Genomic DNA, 21,403 nt, shown 5'->3' with positions numbered 1-21,403 from the left:
GTGAAAGGAGGTTTTAGCTGTTGATGTGGGGCTGTGGTTTTGTGTTGGTGGTGTGGGCTGTAGTCTTGTGTTGGTGGTGTGGGACTGTGGAGTCCTGTGTTGGTGATGGGAGGCTGTGGAGCCTTGTGTTGGTGAAGTAGAGCTATGGTGGAAGAGACTGGAAGTGAGATAACCTGGATTCTGATCTTCCTCAGCTGTTCCGTAGCTAGATACTAAGTCACCTCTGTGTTCTCTACAAGATATCCCTGCAAGATAGGGACCTAACCTGAGGCCATTGATGAGAAAACTCACCAGGTTGGTTTAGATGATTTGCCTGTAAATTACAATATATAGCTTGTGAATATTATGTGAAAATCTGCAGCCAGAGACAGGAGGAAGAGAAGTAGGAGTTGGGGAAGGTGAGGAGGAGGAGGGAAGAGGAGGAGGAAGAGAGCCTCCAAATCCTAAGTAACTGTAGAATAACTTACTTTGGACAAAAGAGAGACAGGTAAGAGCATACCACACCAGCACGGTGGTTGCAACCAGAACATGCTCTGAAGCAGCAACCCTATTAGGGCAGCTTTGACACAAAACACCCCATCGCTATTGCACTAGCAATGCCTTTACAAGAAAATACATGAGAGGATTAAAAAATAGGAAAACACATGTGCACTTGTTCCTGTGTTTAACAATATCAAAACAAGTGTGGAAAAGGTAAATCAATGAATCCGAGACTGTACTAACCTCAAAGAAAGGGGAATAGGAACAGAGAAGACAGAAATGTAGTGCCACCTCTTCAAGGACATTTTGGTGCACAATTGGCTTTAAAACTATTTCAATGTTTCACATAATAAAATAATCATATTATTTTAGCACTGGGAGACAGATTTTGGCAAAAGGAACCACGCACAGCAAAGCAGAGTGTCAGCAAGGAGTAATTCATTCTCTCCAGGTGGGGGGCTGCTCCCCAGGGCAACCTAGGAATTGTCACCAGCCAAACACAGTAGACACCTTTATACAACAGATATTCACAGTGTGCTAGTTCCAGCTCACATACCGAGGACAAAGCTGTAAGAACAGACTCATGAGACCTGTGTCATCTATCTCAATCAAGTTCCTACCCATAGATCAAAAGTCATTGGTTCCGTGTAAGCCCAGGCTAGCCCATGTTAGAAGGATCACTAGACACTAACTTTTGTGGGTTGTATTTGAAAGTGTCTTCAGGGATAGAAGGTTCAGTTTCCTAGAATAGAAGAGAAAAAGAAGTAAGAGGGAAGAAGGAAGTTGAAAAAGACTGTTTATTCATGGGTGAGAACTTCAATATTGTGTACAAATTCCATATAGTGATGAAAAACAACACATTTTTGGATTCATTCTGTCTTCTATTTCAGCCAAAGGGATGCACCTGTTGTCCCAGTTACTCTAGGAGGGAAGACCGAAGAGACGTGGAGCACAAGAATTCAAGACTAGTCTGAACAAAACAGCAAACTTTTCCTCTCAATAAATAATAATAATAATAATAACAATAATTCCCTGAAAGAATGCAAGTTGCAGCAGAAAAGGCCCAGGAAGGCACTCAAAATCTGCAACCAACCTAAGCTTTTGGTTTGAGTTTTATCTTGTGTGATCTGGGTGGAGCAGGTCACATCCATTCCACTCCTAGGACAAAGCCATCCCTTTCCCACTTTAGGAACACAAGTGAGACCAGTCAGGAGGTGGTGGCTCAGGCCTTTAACTCCAGCACTCAGGAGGCAGAGACAGGAGAATTTCTGTGAGTTCGAGGCAAGCCTGGTCTACAAGTTCCAGAACAGTCAGAGCTACTCAAGGAACCATCTCGAACCTCCTTCCTCCCCCCCAACAAAAAGAACACAGCAGAAGTCTCCAACCCTTCGCTTCTGGTGGGGTGAGGCGGGGGGGGGGGCCAGGTGCGAAATGGCCCTAATTGTCGTTGGGCTCCAAACCTCCTGCCCTGAACAGGGAGAGGTGATGACCAGCGAACCTCCAGTGAAAAAGAGCTGAATATAAAACACCTCTTTGCGAATTCTTGAGCCTGGCTGCACCACTGCACAAGGCTGGTCATTCTCCAGGCACCTGGCGAGGGTTTGGAAGCGGGTTAGGGATTTCTCCCCTGGTCTGTGCTCTTACCTCTTAAGCCCGGATTAGGACAGGGATGTTTTTCATTTGTGAGCGGCTAGAAAGCGTTTTCACGTTTCAAACAGCATGTGAAGATCTTATTAAACTAGGAAGGCAGAGTATTTGGCTGTAAATCTCAAGTCCTGCCCAGGGCATCTTTTTCTTGTAGATTTCTTAATCAAGCTTTAGAGTTTTATCTAAGGTCGCCCTAGACCTGGGAAAGCAGGGATCCAGCTCAGCATATCTGGAACGCCTGGGCAGAGCTCCTGTCCGCAGCCCTCAAAATCCCAAGTATTCCTCGGGCCATCAGAGGTACGCTTGAAGAAACACCCATCGACGCCTTTCCCCAGCACCTCCGGGAACTGGGCGGAACAGCACAATTTTCCAAGGAAGTTTCAGGAGGAATTTTTAATTTGCGTTAAAAATACGTCATCAATGTTCCCTCTACGAATGTATACCGAGGATATATAATAGATAATAAAGGAATAAAGCTTCTACGAAGACAAAGCCTTGTTTACGGTGATTAGAAAAACAGAGACTATCTAAAATTATGAACTCATTCTGTTGAGATCCATCTGTAATATAGGACATTTTATTGTGACTTTGAATCACACTCAGAAAAACTAATAAACAGATGTGTAAATTTAAACACAAGCAAATATTTAAAAGACCGTTATTTGGGTGGATGTTTTTCAATCCTTTTTCCCACTTTTCCAAAGTGTCCATAATAATTTTTATGATCAGAAAAAAACGAAAACAAGATAAAGTATAAAATTTTGTTTGGGTTATCACAAAATTTGAGACCCTTGAGGGCGAAAGGTGGGGAGTATTAGTCTATTTGGGGGAAACACTATGGGCACATCTTCCAGTAAGAAGGGGGAACCTCCCCTGCTGCAGCTCTCCCTACCGCGTTTCTCACTAGAAAAAAATCTGGAAGCATATAGCTTCTTCATAAAGATTACATGATATGTATATGAAATTGTTACTTAGTCGCAAAAAAATCAAATCTGCTGAAATTTTTCGTGAAGTGTTTGTATTACAAAATTGTGTGCTCTAGACCTGGGAGACTAGAGATTTTGATGGACCCCTGGGACCCACCGACGCCCTCAAATTGCCCTCTGATCCCCATACCTGGTCTTGCAGACCCCTTTTCCAATAAATAATTTTGTTTTTAAATTTTTGTGCTTTCTGACCAGAGAAGGGGAGGTGGGTTTTCATCGGGATTCCAGGAAATAGCATCTAAACCTGTCGTGTAACCGTGAATTTTCATGAGGTTTAAAAAACATTTGATCTGAAATTCCCTTACATCTCTAGTGAGATGATCTTTTGTTTTAAAAGATATTTTAAAATCCTGTGTTGGGAACGCAACAACTAGCCCCGGTTTCTTGAACTCATTAGCTTGAGCCATGGCGGCTGGGAGATTCTCACTTACACAGTGTCCTGCTTATTCCTCCAACCGACGATGCATCTTTGCCTTTACCTCAGGAAAACGAAGTGTAAGAGAGGTTCGCCCTTTGTCCCAAACCCCACACGTTGTGTTTCACAGCCATGGTCATAGCTACCCATTCTCTCCGGGTTCCTGCATCGCACACCACGAAGACACACTGTACACTCTGCTCAAGCTGTGTCCAAGGAGCTGTTCTGGAGACTTAAGACCGGGCAACAGCTCCCACTTATACACGCTTGCTCAAGACAAACTTTAAGACAGGGAAAAGGAGAAGCGGGGTGGGCGGGGCGCGTAGGGGGGCCGGGAGACGGGGCAGGAGCTTACCTTACTTCCCAACCACTCCAGAAATACTCAAAGATGACCAGAGTACCCGCCCAACACAGCCTCCGCGCCTGAATTTCCCTTCCCTGTTAAGTGACAAGTCCACGCAGCGATTACTGGACTTGCTCCTCTGGCTTTGTCGGCCCGTAGTGTCCCCAGAAGGAATCTGGCCTAGCACCAACTGAGAGCCCCCACCCCGCGCTCGCTTCTCGTATCCTGGGGGCTCTCCAGTTCCCTATCCCTCGGTTTTTCCTTTGCCTTGAGAACGTTTACTGGAAAACCGATGGATTGATTGTTCTGAAACTCAGCGCTAGTGCCATTCAGGTCCGGAGCCCTCAGGAGCTCCGGGTTGCTCCCTCTTGAGATATAGGCCACGCCCTTTGCTTTTGATTGTCAATGGGGACCAACCCTCCCATAAAGGGGACGAGCAGAAGGGCCCAAAAGCCTGCGCTTGGGGAGGAAAGTGCAGGGTTAGCACGTGGTTTCTGTGGGAACCAATGGAGGACCGCAATTTTATCACCCAGTCCTGGTCCTCCAGCCTGCAGACAAGGCCAAAGGAAGGCGCGGGCCTGGACCGTGAGTGTGCCTCCGGGAGTCGCTTAGGCCTGCCATCACAAAAGGGGGAGTTAGGGGTTGCCACGTCTGACAGAAGTTGAGAACTTGTCAGCTCCACCCCCTGGACTTCCCAGATGCTGCTGAGCCCTGTCACCTCCACCCCCTTCTCCGTAGACGACATCCTCAGGCTGGAGCATGAGCAGAATGACCCCAAGACTCCATCACAATGGGACTTGCATAGGAACCCCGAAAAGCCTCAGTACCTAACAATGGACCCGGAATCCGGAGGGACAGGGAGCGGCGACAGGGCCCACGCTAGATCAGACCCTCTTCGGTGCCCCTGGGAGACAGTCGTGGAGACGGAGCCAGGTGAGTAAGCACAGGTCTTTCCTACAGGCGTCACTGATGGAGAAATGGCATCTGCTGGGGTCCCACCCTATCTTCCCTCATTTTATTTAGGAGTCCGAAAGATAGCCTCCCTGTTCCTAGTCCTGCCTCCTAAGGACTTGAATCGTAGGGTGTTCCTTCCTGCAGCTGCCCCTCTGCTAACCACAAAGACATGATTGCAGTGGAGCCTAGTTTCCCCACCAAACCTCTTTACCATAACTTACTGCCCTTGCCTGCCTAGACCAAACCTTTCTAGAGGGAAACAACATCGGGTATGTTGATTTATCTGAACGCGCGCGCGCGCGCACACACACACACACACACACACACACACACACACACACACACACACACACACACACGCTTCTCTGTAGAAAAATTGGGAGAGGAGGAACAAGTTCCCTGGGTAAGGGTCTGCTAGCTTGAAGTTCCTTTCAGCTTTGCTGAGAAAGGGCTAAGGTGATTTTGCCCGGCTGTCTCAGCCACAGGCACACCTGGGTGGATGTATGTCCCTTGACTGGCAGCCTGTCTTCTGCCTGTGATAGCCGCACAGGGCCCACCCCAGCCTGTCCCTGAGGACTGTCAGGGGACTGGGCCATCTGGTAGACTTCACCACAACATGTGACATGTGTCCCCATCAGAACCTCTTGGCTTCTTGAAAGCAGGGCTCAGAGCTCTCCAGCTGTGACTAAGAGGGTACAGGGTGCTAACTCTTACCTTTCAACTTATTTATTTGGGTTTGGGATTATTTGAGACAGGATCTCACTAAATTGAATTTAACCTTTAGTGTATCAGTTGGTCGGGGGTGAGATAATTTTCACCGTCTAAAAATGAAATTCAAGTAAGTCAAATCCCAATTTGTGTTCAGTCCCCTGGTGTTTGTCCTACCAGAGCGAAGTTCCATCTGACCCGGGGTTCCCAATAAAATCGAATGTATTTCCAGTCCTCAATTTGAATAACTTCAGATTGAGAGAGTAAAATTTTCATAATTTTAGAGATCTACAGTTAAGGTTTCTACAGTCTTTTTGGATTTACGGAGGTGGGGGGAGCTCTTTTCCTGATGGGGACTTTGAAATTCTGCCGGCCTGGAGTTGGCTATGTAGATCAGGCTGACCCGAATTTAGGAACTTAAAGCGATTGGAAGGCCTTTGCTGAGTCAGCTGCTTTCAATTGGCGTCTCTGGCTGGCTCTTCAGCATCGCTGGAGGTCGGTCTCCTTTAGATTTTTTAAAGGAAACAAACCCTCCGGTTTTCCCACTTTGGGTGTCTTCGATTTCATCTCCTGAAACAGCTGTCGGCTACCCAGAGGGGAACCCCGGTCTAGGGGATGCAAGTCAGGATCTCAACCCAAGCCATCCGGACACTGGCCTGGCCATCTTTGTGCCCTTAGATGTTCCCTTCGATGTCCCCGAATTTTTCCGCCTCTGAGTTTCCTCTCCACCCTTCTTGGGGACCTACGGGATCTTAAACAAAGACAAGAGGAGTGGGAAGCAGTGGAAGAGGCTACATCTAGGCGGGCTGGGGTATAGTCACACCCCAGCTGAAGGAAACACTACAACTTAACCACAGGACCACCTGCTTGTCAAAAAGACCTAACGAGGAAGGGACTGCTTATCAAAAAGTCAAAATATGGATCCCAATTTCACACATCAAAGAGAACCTCTATTTCCAACCCTCGGGACCAGGAAATATCTGACTTTTAATCTGCTCGGGAAATATCAATAACTTGTTCTTAATTTGCACTGCAGAGCATCGTGCTTGTAAAGTTTAAGGTCCAGCGCCATTCTGACAGGCCCGCACACTCACGTTGTAAGATTTCTCAAACTGTTGGACTACCAGACACAATTCAAGAAAAATAGGCACACCTGATCCGAAATTTTCCATTGGCGAAAAGATGCGTACACAGGGGCTCCCAGAATATCCGACTCTACCCAGGCTGTGGCAGGTACAAACGCGACAGAGATCTGAGAAATAGACCACCAGACCCACCAGGGAGGCGGGTAGAGGAGGGTGAGGACAAAAGGAAACGGGTAAGGGCTAGCTAGTGAAAACAACCCCAACCCGAGCCTGTTGCTGGCTGTTGATGGTGTTTCTTCCATGTGGTTTTAGAGACTCCTCCGCGCGCGATCGCCCCGCTTGGAGCTGGGAACCCGAGGATGGAGCGCGGTGTGGGCAACGGCAGCGACAATGTACACCCGGAGTTCGCCAGGACGCGGCAGCGGCGGAAGCCCCGCGTGCTGTTCTCGCAGGCCCAAGTGCTGGCCCTGGAGCGGCGCTTCCGGCAGCAGCGGTACCTGTCTGCGCCCGAGCGCGAGCACCTGGCCAGCGCGCTGCAGCTCACGTCCACGCAGGTCAAGATCTGGTTCCAAAACAGGCGCTACAAGTGCAAGAGGCAGCGCCAGGACCAAACCCTGGAACTGGCGGGCCACCAGCTAACACCGCGCCGAGTGGCAGTGCCCGTCCTAGTGCTGGACGGCAAGCCTTGTCTGGGTCCCGAAGCCCCCGTGTTCCCGGGTCCCTACACGCCCCATTCTTGTTTCGGGGGCTACTCGGGCACTCCCTATAGTGCTAGCTACGCAGGCCACTACACGGGCGCCGGCTCCGGGCCACTCCCACCCCTAGCCAGCTCTGGTTTCAGCCCAGGTAGCCCGAGTGCTGCCCCGCAGGGCCATCTTCCCACCACGCTACAGGGAGTCACGGCCTGGTGAATAGCCGGGGCTCAGCTACTCAGTTTGGTGCCTGGTGGAGTTGAGCTTCGCCAAGGGGATGGAAAGCGGCGGTCGGCCTGGTACTGCCCACCTTACTGATCTCAGGACTGAACTGCCCAGAGGAGCGGTCACCGGCTGGCTCTGAGAACATTCTTTCCCTCGGAGATATAACCGCTATTTGGCTGACCACCTAGATGCTATGCAGAGAATAGTATGATGACTGACAATTTGGAAACAGGTGACTCTGAGCCACAACCCCCTTAAAACAATTGCAAGCATTCTGGAGGCCTGGGTCAAGGCTGTCCTCACTCCATCCCTTAAAGGAACAAGCGCACGGGTAGACGGGATGCGGAGTTGAGAAAATAGAAATGTTACATCGCCGCTGAAGATGCCAGAAGACGAGCCTGGAAGCGCCCCAGATAGGATTTACAGTTTGTGCACCCTGAACCTCCCAGAAGATCCGTTGGCAAGCACTTTCCCTAGCGGTGATCTCACTTGCCGCTGAGGGACTCTGCTCTCAGCAACTGCGTTTTGTGCAGGGAACCGCTGGACGAGCAAATGAGCTGTAATGAGCTAACTATATTCGGTGGACGTGCCTGTTATAGGCACCAGGACCCTGATAGGTTCTCAGAGGGCAGGAAGGCCTACACCTGTAATCCCAGCATTCAGGAAACCCAAGCGGGAGGATCGGGGAATCCAAGGAACAACCTAGTCTACATAAGGAGTCCTGTATCCAAAGCAAAATAAAAGGGGACATTTTAAGTCCCCCGTCAGGAAAATAGCCCTCTCCACCCCAGGTAAATCTAAAAAGATAGCAGAAACTTTAACTGTGGGATCTTCAAAATTGTGAAAACTTTACACTCCCCCATCTTAAATCATCCGACTGGAAAACTGAAAATGAACTCCATTAATGGGAGTACGGGGTCAAATAGGAATTTAGCTTTGGCAGGACAAACAGCAGGGTATTAGGTAGGAAAAATGTGATGTCAGTTTTGTTGAACTTCATTTGCAACTCTGAGAATTCTCTAACCCTCAGCTGAATTCTGTTGAACAGGTTCCCATATTTAACTATAGGGGACTCCCTGCCATTTTCCCTGGACAACATGCTCCAGTGAGGGAGCGAGGAAGGGGCCGGTTTGATCTTCTCTGAAAGATGCTCAGTGGTTGGCAGCTTGCATCGTTAAGAGTTAGATGCCTATTCTAGGGAAACCCAAGCCACTATTCCTTTTTAAAATCCACTACCAATTTCTCTTTTTAACATTTATTCACTGGGGGAGGAAGGAGGTGCACGCCTTGCCATGGTGATGGCAGAGAGAGGACAAAGTGAAGCAGACCCTCTCCCCTTTTACCCTGTGGGTCTTCAGGCTTGACTTAGCACCTTTATTCCCAGAAGCAGCTCTATGGTTCAGTATCACTTCCTCATACTTTCCCTTTGTTCTCTTCCTCTTATTTTTCATTTCTCCGCTGTTAATAAAAGTCTATTTGGAAGTGCATCAGCGCCCTCTTATTGTTGTGCCCCTGGGACTTAAAAAGACAAAAGAGTGTGGAATACTGGCTGCAGATGCGGCTGGATTGGTTGTTGGCTTTGCGTGTAGGAGACCCTGAGCTGGATCCCCACTACTGCAGAGCCTGAGCGCAGTGACACAGGCTTACAACTCCAGCTCTGGAGGGGGAAACAGAAACAGAGGCAATGGGCTATCTTTGGCTAGGAGGGGAGTGCAGGTCTAAATAAAATAGTTTTTAAAATGTACACGTATTTCAGATTTGAAAATCTCAAGAGATTTCCTCAGCTAGACTAAAGACTCAGCTAAACCTTCTGTACTGTGAGAATCATCAGAGGGGTCTCCTAACTCTCACTTTGAAGGGTGTGCTTATCAAAGGGGGGGGCATTTGGACACTAATGCTGCATCAGGATTGACATCTTTCACATTTATTTATTTAAATTAGAAACAAGCTTCCTTCACATGTCAATCCCAGCTCCCTCTCCCTCCCCTCCCCCTTCAGCCCCCCAACCCCCCATCCAATCCCTACTCAACTCTCCAGGGAGGGTGAGACCTTTCATGGGGCATCTCCAAAGTCTGCCATATCATCCAGGCTGGGGCCTAGGCCCTCCCCCATGTGTCCAGGCTGAGAGAGCATCCCTCCATGTAGAATGGGCTCCCAAAGTCAGGATTGGCATCTTTCAATCCAAAGTTGCCACTGAAGCCTATCAGGTTTTCCTTAGAAGCCCCCCCCCCCTCAAGCTCCCTGGAACAGGCTCTACCTCAGATAGTACTGTGTTCTAGATCTTTGGAACAGTAAGAAATTGATAAATGTTATGCCTTTCCTACCCTTTTGGCCTAGAAAAGTCATAGAAGCAACAGTGTGTTGTGTTCTGGATAGGTCCTGGCTCCTAGATTAAGCCAAGTTAGTCCAGGCCATCCCACCTAGGGGGAAGCTTGGAAGAAAGCCAAGGGGATGGGAGCTCTCTGAGTGACAGGCAGGCAGGCTCAGGTCTGCCACGCTGGGTCATTGTACCTGTACCTTCCCGGTAGGAGTGCAGGAGCAAATGAGATACAGCTGCCACCCTTCAGGGCTTTATTATCTAAGCTAGGGAAAGGCAATTCGAGAAAGGTGTCTGAAAAATAGAGGGTGGTGTATACTGTGTGTCAGGACAGACAAAAGCTCCAGGAAGAAGAAAACCCTGCTGGGGACGATGTCAGGGGACGCTTGGAGAGAGTTGGGTGGCTTTGGTGATGAGTGTGGGAAGGATCTGTTTCTCCCACAGAGGCTCATGTCTTTGCTATGGAGACAAGCAGAGGTCCCAATACTGGGGTCACAGTCCTGTCCCAGGGGTCTGAGCCACACATCATGGCATGCATTTGGGAGTTTGGGAGTTACAGGCAATTCACTGAAGTTCCACTGAGCAGCCTCCCTTTTCTTTCACAGCGCCATGCTGCAACCAAGCTTGGGGCAAACAAGCTTGAGGAAAGCATAGGACACACAGACTGATGGAGCTTCATCTTTTGTTGCCCCGCCCCCCCAGACTGCTGACACCCCTATCTGACTAACCTCCAACATAAAAACTCACAATGACAGAACCCATTCACACGCATCCCAGAAGGCAACTCCTGACAGTAAGTCTGGGTTTCTCAGCACACCAAAGATTTCTTGAGGAAAGAGGAGCAAGGAAAATTCTCTTCTGTGCCCAACAGCTGCTGTGAAAAGCACCCGCACACACACCCCAGCCTTGGAAGCCCCAACCCCCAGCTGTCAGTCTTCCCAGTAATCTGTCCAGTGCTAAAATCTGCCCACTCTGTGAGCCCCTCACTCATCCTCACAGGGCTTTTACTGGGGAGGGAGCCGCTCTGCACACAGCCCTAGCCTTATCTGCATCCTTCAGACCCTTCACTCCAGTCACCTCTTAATGTTCACAAGTCCCCCAAATGGGAAGTAATTGACCTCTAAACAAAACAAAAAGCTCTCAGAGAGATAGCAGAGGTTCCTGTCCTGGCTGTCCCAGGCCCAGGGGCTTCACCTAGGCCAGGTGGGTGAGTCAACACACTTGCAGACTTTGTGGCTCCTGATCCTTCATCTGCTGGCCCATCCCCCCCTTAAGCCCACTGGTTCCCAGGCTGTGTACCAAATAGAGTCTAGACAGGAGTTGTGGGAGACTTGAGGCATTTACTTTTGTAATGTTATCATCATCATCATCACCACCACCACCGTCATCATTCTGAGTTGGAGGGTATATTTAAATCTTTTAAAACTTCCATTTGGAAAGTAGAATTCCCAGCATTCATGCCCTCCTTATGTCAATGACTGACTCTTTTCCTTTCCTGGAAAAGAAAGGGATTGGGCTTAAAATCAGCGCCCCTCAGCCCTCCCCTTCAGAGGGTGGTAGTGAGGGAATTGTTATCACTCTGACCCTAGTTTAGTTAGGAGCATGCTCTGTGATGTTGGGTCAGCCTTCTAACCTCTCTGGCCTTAGTCTCTCCCTCTGTAACACTAAGAAGCTGGAACTCTGCGGCCATCATTCTAACTTTGTGTGGCTCTCTGTGTGTCACCCAAGCATCCACTGGGTGCCCTCCTGCAGCTCAGCTCCCCACATCCTCCAAAAATGCAACCCCTCCCCTTACCCCCACCCATCCCCCAGAGGAGGTCCCAGACGCTGAGATAAAGATTTTCAGGCTTCTTATTATGGACCTGGTGGTACAGATGTTCCCTTCAGTTGTGTCTTGTTTGGAAGGGTACTGGGGATCAGCCTGCATGGATTCTTTTGTGACTGGCCTCCTTTATTCCACGGGCATGGGGATTCATACAGGCTGTTGCATGTAACTTAGGTATGTTGTCGTGCTGCATTAGAAGGCACTAGGTATATGTACTTTAATGTATAGATCAGGTATAGCTGGGCCAGTAACACTGCTTTAGTGGTGTCTTTTCTCATGGGCACAACTGTAATCTACAGCTGAGATTTGTCTCTTCTTGCTACTGTAACTTGCTGGGCAATGATCCACCTGCTGCTGGGCTTCTAGTCATTGGTGAGCAGTTGTGTGTGTGCATGTGTATAACTATATTTGTGTGTGTGCTGCTCTGTCTGTCTGTCTGTCTCTCTCTCTGTGTATGTGTGTGTGTGTGTGATTATGGATGAACTCAGGACCTCACACATGCCAGGCAAGTGCTCTACCATTGAGACACAATCCCTGTGCTAGATTTCTATTGATGGAATGAATACCCACCCACCACTGGTCTACCCTTGTAAACTACTTCATCGTTTCTCACAGGACTCACCTTCTCCATCAGATACAGGCAAGCTGACCCCTCTCTATTCACAGATTCAATGTTAGGTATTTAAATACTTGGAAAAACTCCAACAGTTCCAAAAAGTGAGAGTTGCCTGCCCTTAAATACTGTGCTGTGTCTCTACATTTGAAATATCTAAGTATTGTAGTGAGTACCCTCTGTTACCTAGAGACACCTAGTAGATACAGAATGGTATGTGTGTCTGTGCAAACACTGGGCTGCTTTAATAAAAATATCTGACATCCATGGATTTTGGCATCTAAGGAGGAAGGGGGATTTCCTAGAACCAATTCACAAAGACCATGAAGGGTGACTACCCCCATTCATGAAGACGTGTGCAAGGGCCCCAGAAGGATGACTACCCCCATTCATGAAGATGTGTGCAAGGGCCCCAGAAGTGACCGTCACACTATGAGTTATTGATTACTGTAACTATGAGTTATCGATTACTGTAACTATGCCCCTGGCCCTCTGCTCTTGGTCCTGTGGCTTTGTGAGTAGCTACTTCAAAAAATTCCTACCAGCTCCGTAACTCTCAAGGAACTTTGTTTTCTCTATGCTACAAGTAAAAACTACAGAAGATAGGTTTTTGGAAAGCATCAAAAGGGGATAAATAAAGTCTAGGGGTGAGCTCAGTGGGAGACAGATGAAGTCCTGTGTGGTCAACCACCCAGTATTCATTAAGAAAATGAAAACCAAGAACTGGTTAAAAAATTATATGTTAAAACTCTAAGGCTGGGGGTGTGACTGGGTACTCACATAACACGCATCAAGCCCTGAGTTCAAGGCATGGTGGCTCAAGCCTACATGTAATCTCCTCACTCAGGAGATACAAGATCTAAAGTTCAAAACTTCTTAGTAATCCTTGACTATCTAGTGATTGAGAGGCCAGTTTGGGATGCATGAGACCCTGTTTTCTTTTGAGTTTCTTTGGGGTGTTTTATTGCTGCTGCTGTTGTTGTTAGCACAGAGGGGCTGGAGAGATGGACCAGCAGTTGAGAGCTCTTGCTGCTCTTGCAAAGACCCTGGTTCGGTTTCTAGCAGCCACAAGCATTTTTAACTACAGTTCCAGGGGATCCAATGCCCTTTTATGACTTCTGTAAGCCCCAGGCACACAACGCTAACAGGTAAGATAAAAAGTACAGAGAGGGTAGGGTGGCGTTGGGTGGGAGTGGTACCACTGCACCTCCGGGTGCCAGGGCAAGCTCCACTTGAAGATTTTCATTCTGAACCTCCAGGGACGCCGATCTTACATTCAGTGGCCAGCATGTGGGACTTTTCACCCCACGCCCACCAAGTTCCTTAACCACACCTCCTCCAACAGCAGGGAGAAAGCTGAAAGTGTGTATTTGGGGGGTTGAGGAGTTTTCCCTTCCTCCAGATTCCATTCAGGTCCATGTAGCACCTCCCAACCCTCAGCATCAACCTGAGGGAAAGAAAGGTAGATCTCCGTGCTGCTGTCCAGATTCCAGGGTAAGGGAGACAAGATCTGCTCAGCGGCTGGCTGGAGCCTTGGAGAGCTGTCTCAGTCTCAGGGGTTGGCCTCTGAAACAGGTCTCAGGCCAGCCTGCCTCCTCCCTACCATGCCTCGGTGACTTCTGCCTCAACCTGTCACCAGCCCAGCCTAATTGCCTGAAACATGCAGCCCAGGATAATGGAATACTAAACAAGGTCTTTAGTAAGCCAAACTTTTCATCATGGCTCCTGTCTGTTGTCCTTCCGTACCCCACCCCAACCCAACCCCCAGGCCTCATCTCCGCAGTCCCCAGAGAGGTCTATCTCAGTGTGCTTTACTGTTCTCAAAGCCCTGAGAGTCACCCTTTATGTCTGATGTCTGTCTTTTCTAAACAAAGAAGGTCTGGTCTGGGCAGTGCATCTCCACCTTAGGCCTGTCCAGAAGCTGGGACTCTGGGTTCTATTTACTGATTGTTACATGGATCAAGAAGTAAGTTGTTGCTGTTTAGGTTTCTTACATATCTCCACAAGGTTTTTCAGGCTTTGACTTGGGGAGTCAAAATCCTGTAGAAGAACCCCCTTTCTTGTTGTGACAGCCAACAGTTTGTGTCATTCAGGGACCACAGACATAGACAGGAAGAAAGTGTCTCATTTCATCCCTCTGGCTGCTCTCCTGTGGGTCAAGTTCAGATAGCAAGAATTAAGGAATACTCCACTGAGCGTTCCAGGGAAGGAGACTAAGACTACTCTCATTCAAAAGTACCCTTAAGGTCTGGCAACATGTTTCAGTGGGCAAAGCACCTGCCGTACCAGCACAAGAACCTGAGTTCAGAGACCTAGCGACTGCACAGGAAGCCAGTATGATGGCATAAATCTGTTACCTGAGTGCTGGGAATGGAGGAGACAGCCGAGTCCCTGGAGCTCTTCACCCAGGCAGCTAACGTGAATGGATGAACCAGCTTCAGTGAGAGACCCTGACTCACAACACAAAAGTTTCGAGTGACTAAAGCAGTTGGCATCGACTCTAGGCTTCACACACATGCACTCGCATCCACACATGTAAGGGCACCTGCACAATCACGCTCGTGTATTCACAAGGGACCCACTGCTAAGTTTAACACACTTTCTCCTGTACCAAAAAAGGGGGGTAGAACAATGAGAAAGACAAGAGTGCATAAAACAGAGTTCTGTTCTCAAGATGCCGAGGAAACCGTAAGAAAAGAGGCTGCAAACATCACAAGGACATGGGGGAGGATACACTTAACTCTAGCTCACTGGTGACACTGGTTCTTAGATAGGCACTTTCAGTGGGAACACAGGTGGCAGAGAGGTCGAGCTAGCACCCACCGTTCCTCTCCTTCCTTCTTCAGCAACTGAATTTTAGTCTAGCACACCTCCTCTCAGCTGAAGATGGTGTTCTCCCAGCCTCCTGTGCAGGCACCAGGGGTCAAGCACAAAGCTCTGAGTTAAAAGATGTCTGTGGAAGTAACGGGTGCACCTTCCAGGAGACAGCCTTCAGTGGAAGGGGTCTTCTGTCCTCTTCCTGTGGCTGGCAGGAATCCTGATGAAATGACAGGCACAGTAGCAATGATCCTAAATGCTAAAAGAGTAATTAGGTGGGAGAAGCCTAATACTTAACATCACAGAATTGTATCAGCTTGTATCCACTTAGCCCTCAACTTCTACCTGAGAGGAAATGTAACTTTCTTCTTTTGTTAAAGCCACTGATAAGGTGGCTGTTACTACAGTAACTGATCACAGGTAGGCATCTTTATGGATGAAGAAGGTAGGCATGTCATTAGAAAAACAACAGACCCGAACATAAAAGATACTTACAAAACAAAGCAAGTCCAAGTGGCCTGGGAGATACCTGAAAAGAGAAGGGGCTCCGGAAACACAGGGCACAAACCGCACAGAGACCAAGGACTTAGGGTGAAAGACACAAGCTCCCAAATCAGCAGACTCAAGCTCAAGGTGATTAAAATGAGTCAACACGAAGAAGCCCAGGTTGAGGTGTCTACATCCACTTCTTTCCAGTAAGTCCCAAGGCTTCCCACTACCATTGAAAGATGCTGGTCCTTACTTTCAGGGTAATGTCCAAGCCCATACAGTCATCTTGCCAAGGATCTACATCTGGTGCTTACTTTCTGACTCAACGTGGTATCTCATCACAGCCTCATGGATACAGTCGGATGAATAAGGAAGTACTGACTCTTTCAGATGTCTGACATATATATAGGACATCACAAATGCCCTTGAGACTTGGGTTCCCGATTAGGGACACCTGTGTTGAGAATCAATCTCCCAAACCTGCTTGGAAGGGTCACATACAAGGTCAACAGTCTTTGGAAGTGAGGAAATTGACATTGCATGCAGAACTTTAAATGACCACCAGAGGACGCCATTGCTCCCATTTTCTCCAGGGAATGAGGGACTGCTCCACATTCCTTGAACCTCCACCAGAGTCTCCCTGTTTTGTTGTGAGCAGCGTTTCCGTTTCCGAGTCTTCTTAGTCAGGTGATATCCACTCCTTTCCTGGCGTCTGAGTGCCATCAGCAAACATAGAATCCCATAGGCACTACAGTTCCTAGGAAAAGCGCTGGGTGCTGAACCGGGCTGTCCAATCAGATGTAACTGTCATGTGAGAAAAAGATCATTGCAGTTGACAGAATTAAGGAAGGTGAAGGATTTATCCAAAGTCGCCCTCATAAATGTGTCAGACCAGACTACAAAGCCACGTGTTTGTAGGTCTTCTGTCCAGGACAAAGTGTGGGTGCTTAGTCTAAGATATAGCTGGTTTTGATTCTGGTTTGGGTCTGTTGGCTTGCTTGAGACAATGGCCCGGGCTGCTCTTGAACTCTTGAACCTCCTGCCTCAGCTTCTTGAATGCTGAGACTGCAGGCTGGCACCACCAAGACCAGAGAAAATACAACTGTTGAAAAACAAACTCAGAATAGAACTCACTGGAGCAGGCTGGTTCAGATTTCAAAGAACAGTCAGCCTCTGCCTCCTCAGTGCTAGGATTAAAGGCATGTGTTGCAAATGACTCTGCCCTCCCCCTGCCTCTTTTCTAGTCTCAAAAGCACTTCAAGGGAGAGGGTCTTCCTACCAAGCCCTCCCTGTTGATCTGTTCTGGCTCAACGTGCTTAACTTCCCCTGAGTTTAGGATGCTTGGAGAATGGACCTCACTGAGTGAATTGAGTTTGCCTCAGGTCTATCGCCAAGACGTAGCTGAATTATTTGGTCTCTTCATTTCTGTGGCAAAATGCCTGTGCCCAGATGGAGTAAAACAAAATTTATTAAAAGCTCACATTTTTAAAGTAATAAATCCAACAGCAGGTAACCCCTTTGTCCTGGCAAGGCCCTACCTTGGCTGCATCATGAGATTGATGGCCACATGGGAGGGGCCTGATAGTAAGAGAGGAAGCCAAACTGTGTGTGTGTGGGGGGGTCATTTGCTTTTCATAACCTGTCTCTCAGAAGCAAACTCTATGAGACCAGTATTCATTGTTTTGAAAGCATAACCCAGTGACCTTTTACCCTCCCCACGCCCCGCCACTGCCATGCTGAGCACCAGTGACCTTGCCACATCTTAATGACATACACCACATGCACGCACGTACACACACGCTCATGTGCACACACACACACACACACTCGCCCCAACACTGCCTAGCTGAGCACCGGTCTTCCCACACATATGGACCAATTCAAATTACAACTCAGCAAGGAAGCTGCTCACAGCACCAACACAAAGTTGTCATGGAATGTGTGCAACCTCTCTCTCTCTCTCTCTCTCTCTCTCTCTCTCTCTCTCTCTCTCTCTCACACACACACACACACACACACACACTTAAAAAGTCCTGACAAGATTGTTTTAGCTGAGACTGCAGTATTTTACTTCTGTGTGTATGTGTGAGAGCCTCTGCCATGTTGGGATGCCCTCTAAGTCCAGATGCCCTGGAGCTGGAGTTCCAGGCAGTTAGAAGCTGTCCATGTGTGCTGGGAACTAAACTTCAGGTCCTCTGGAAGGCTGGCAAGCACACTTAACCACTGCACCATCTATCCAGCCCCAAAAAGTTTCTACTTATTCCTCCTTAAAAACAAACAAACAAAAACAAATTAAATGATAGCAATTATCTTTGCCTTTTTCAGCGTCCTTGTCCCCCCTCCTCCCTCCCTCCTCTCTTCCTCTTTGGAGAACATTTGAGGCAGGTATGATGGTTCTTGCCTGTAATCCCAGAATTCTGGAGGTGGAAACAAGAGGGTCAGCTCAAAATCAGCTGCAGAACAAGTTCAAAGGCAGCCTGGGTTTTGTGAGATCCTGTCTAACAACACAACACAAAACAAAAACTGAACAAACAGAAAACAAAACATTTTGGTTTAAAAAAAATAAAAACAACGAAACAAAGACAGCCAGGTTCTGACTTAGTCACTGGTGTGTGATTTCAGACAAGTCTCTCAGAACGTTTTCCCTACTTCTAAAATGATGTGCGGGGTCTCCTCTCTGCCTGTGTGTAAATAGGAATCTTGCACACTTCCTGTCTACACCCGTGCCTTTCAGTTTCTTCTCCCTTCTCCCTTCTCCAGCTCCCTGTGGGGGAGGAGGGCTTGGATAAACACCGGACCAGAATGCAAGGTGCCCTCTGTCCTAAAGCCTTGCAGGCCCTGGCCACTGATATTGGGTGGTCTTGAGGGTCTGCCCTTCCACCCAACCCCAACGCTGGTGGCCACTTCCCATCCAAGCTGTCCAAACACCATCCAGGCCCAGCCTGTCCCACTGCTGTCACTGGGAATGCCAAGCCTTGACTCAGACACAACCCCAGCTCATTGCCAGCAGTTTCCATAACCGCCTTGTGAGCCAACTCTGTACCATCCAAAGTGGACTTAGGGGAAATATCTGATGGACATTGTATTACAACCCTAGAGCAAATGACCTTTCTTTTCAGATACTCTCGTGGAGTCCCTAGGTCCTGTCTAGTTCAAGGCAGGTAGAGCTTTCTGCAGAGCCACACAGTGTCATTGCCCCAGTTCCCCATCCCAGGTCTAAGAACTAGCTCTGCCACTTTCTCAGATGACCACCTTCCCTCTGAAGATCGTTACCATCCTTCTAGGGCAATCAAGGCTCTGACAACTCAGTGTCATGGGAGACTCTCAGAACAACTGAGAGTGGCAGAGGGAAGGTATCGAGTTGCCAGGGGTAGTCAGTGCTAGGGGAAGGTCAAAGGCCCCTCCCCTAGACAAACATCCCCAATGTGTCTCCCAGGTGAGGACCTCTGCTAAGCTGTTGAACAGATCAGGAGTGGCCACCCAGTCAGAGACCAGGGACACTTCTGCAGATACAGCCCAGCAGCTGCAGAGGGGGAGGGGGGGCGCTGCTGACCAGGGCACTAGTAGCAAAATACTCTTAGGCTCCTATTGCTTAATAAATCTTCTCCATGGCTTTCCTTGGGTGCTGAGCATGGATGAGGTGAGGGGCATCATGAGGTTGATGTTATCTGCCTACCGAAGTTCTCCAAAGGCTGACCCCCTGGGCCGTCCAGAGAGGTGTGCAGGGAATGCTGGTGGGCACAGCTGCATTCCCAGGCACAAAGTCTTGGGATAGAGAGAGAGGAGCTTTGGGGCAGGTGTGAGATAGGAAGCCTGGGTAGGAGTGAGGACAGGAGTGAGGCTAAGGGTCCAGGCATGTGGGAAGTCTGGAGCTCATTGTATGAGTGTACTGTAGCCACACGCATGCATGCATGCACGCACGCACACACACAATGACATTGTATCCTCTCTAACTGCTCAGGGATCTCAGCTTCCACTGGTTACAGATGGGGGCCCCAGGGTCTTGCTTGAAAGCTTTGTAGAAATGAAGACTCACAATGCCCGCCTAGGTCTGCTGAGGAGAAATCGTTGTCTAATAAGGCCCTGGATTTTGAGATTGGCTGCTGTAAAGGGCCAGGGTCCTATCTCTGCCCTCTCAGGGTACCATGGTTTAGATGTCTCTTCAAATCCTCATGTTGAAAAGTCATTGTCATGGTAACAGTATAAAGAGGTGAGAATTTTAGTAAGGACAAGGTTCTAGAAGTCCTCAGGGATTGCTAACACAGTTAATGGAAAAGTTGGTTCCTGATTTGATAAGGGTGGCTGGTAGCTCCTTCCCTCTGTCTTTTTCTTCTTACCTTTCTCTCAATACCACCTGCCTTCTTATGAATAAGCAAGAAGTCATCGCAGCCAAATGCCTAAATCTTGGGGTCTTGGGCTTTGCAGCTCTAAAACTGTAAATCTTTCTTCTCTCAATGCTGATGTCAAAGAATGTTTTAGTAGAAGCAGACCCCAAAATTTAGTGTTCCAGGTCAGTCCCTCAAATAACAAAGGGACAAGTCTCAATGCCAATATTGCTGAGCATCCAAGAACTCTGGGAAAATGCTCTCTGCCTCCCACATCCCCCAGGATGTGAAAAAAAATCAGGTGGGATGGCACAGTGCCAGGAGAATTTTTTTATGTTGAGAAACATAGGGTCTCTGCTGAGAGAAACATCACAGCACATCCCCTCTCAGTGAGGACTGAGGACAGGAACAGAGGTCTGAAGTAGGGATACTAAAAAGGGGAAAGAAGATAGCTTTGTGAAAACGTTGTGAAGAAGAGAGAGGAAGGAGAGAAAGAAACATCTCAGTGCCGGGCTGGGCATTTCTCAGGCAGCCTTGATGGCAGCCTTGATCCTCCATTCCTGCTTCAGTAGGATCAGCTGAGAGTACTCCCTCATGGATTGTCTCGGTCCTCTCTCCCAGGATCCCTCCTCTCCCTACTTTTTCCCTCTTTAGTCTCTCGGAATGAGCAAAGGGGCTCCCCAGTACAAACCCCAACTCAAACCCAATCCAGAGGTCTTGAAAGGTATTTTAACAAGAAAGCATGTACTGTGAAAACAATGTCATCCAGTGACACACAAGGCACCCAGCATGCTTTTTCTGTTTTTGTTGTGAGTGCATGTGTGCAGGTCAGAGGACAATTCTGTAAAAATGATTCTCTCCTTCCACCTTTACGTGGATGCAGGCTCTCAGGTCACCAGGATTGCACAACAAATATTTTTACCTACTGGGCCATCCTGCTGGGCGATACATATCAGGCTTTAAGAAAAAATTACGCCCTGTGTTTTATGATTGTTTGACTTGGGGCTCTGCAGAGGAGGGATGACACTGCTCAGGACTGGCAAATTCCTGTCAACCAGAATCAAGTCCAAGGTCTCAAACACGTTACCTCTCACAAACTAAGCCAATACACTCCCTGGCCCAAGACAGCTCAGACTCTGGCAGCATACAACCAGGGTCACAGCCAGAGGCTGCCAAATGATTCCAGTTATCTTAGGTCTGCAGGACTGGCGCCCTGCCTCTCCCCCCTTCTTGCCCATGTAAACCACTATAAAGATCTGGCTTCCTCTGCACCCTGTCTGCCTCTTGCCCAGCACTGGGACATCTTCCATGACCCTGCATGATGCTGTTTTCTTAGCCTAAAGATCTGAGTATGCAAATGTTTTCCTGGTAACAGTCATCTCTGTGGTTGTGTGTCTTCCTGCACTTAACAAAAATGATTACGCGCACAGGACAATTCTGTCAGCTCTGTGTGTGCCACCTGCAGTGGAAGGCAGAACTGGA

General features: G+C 48.4%; 1 protein-coding gene and 1 long non-coding RNA gene across 2 annotated transcripts; one reads left to right on the top strand and one right to left on the bottom strand.

Annotated features, from left to right (window-relative positions):
• The first annotated feature begins 4,569 nt into the window (after nucleotides 1-4,569).
• Nucleotides 4,570-8,990, top strand: Nkx2-6 (NK2 homeobox 6). Its single transcript, XM_005071021.2, has 2 exons — nucleotides 4,570-4,804; nucleotides 6,931-8,990. The coding sequence occupies exons 1-2, from the start codon at nucleotides 4,570-4,572 to the stop codon at nucleotides 7,527-7,529; spliced, it is 834 nt and encodes a 277-aa protein (XP_005071078.1). The 3' UTR covers nucleotides 7,530-8,990.
• Nucleotides 8,991-14,868: 5,878 nt separating this feature from the next.
• On the bottom strand, nucleotides 14,869-19,774 carry LOC121138770. Its single transcript, XR_005875634.1, has 3 exons — nucleotides 19,633-19,774; nucleotides 15,603-16,400; nucleotides 14,869-15,327 (listed from the first exon to the last, which is right to left on the bottom strand). It is a non-coding gene; the product is annotated as an uncharacterized LOC121138770 (long non-coding RNA).
• Nucleotides 19,775-21,403: the final 1,629 nt, after the last annotated feature.

Source organism: Mesocricetus auratus, unplaced genomic scaffold (assembly GCF_017639785.1).
Source record: "Mesocricetus auratus isolate SY011 unplaced genomic scaffold, BCM_Maur_2.0 Super-Scaffold_2245, whole genome shotgun sequence".
Lineage (NCBI taxonomy): Eukaryota > Metazoa > Chordata > Mammalia > Rodentia > Cricetidae > Mesocricetus > Mesocricetus auratus.
This window is presented reverse-complemented; position numbering and strand designations above follow the sequence as displayed.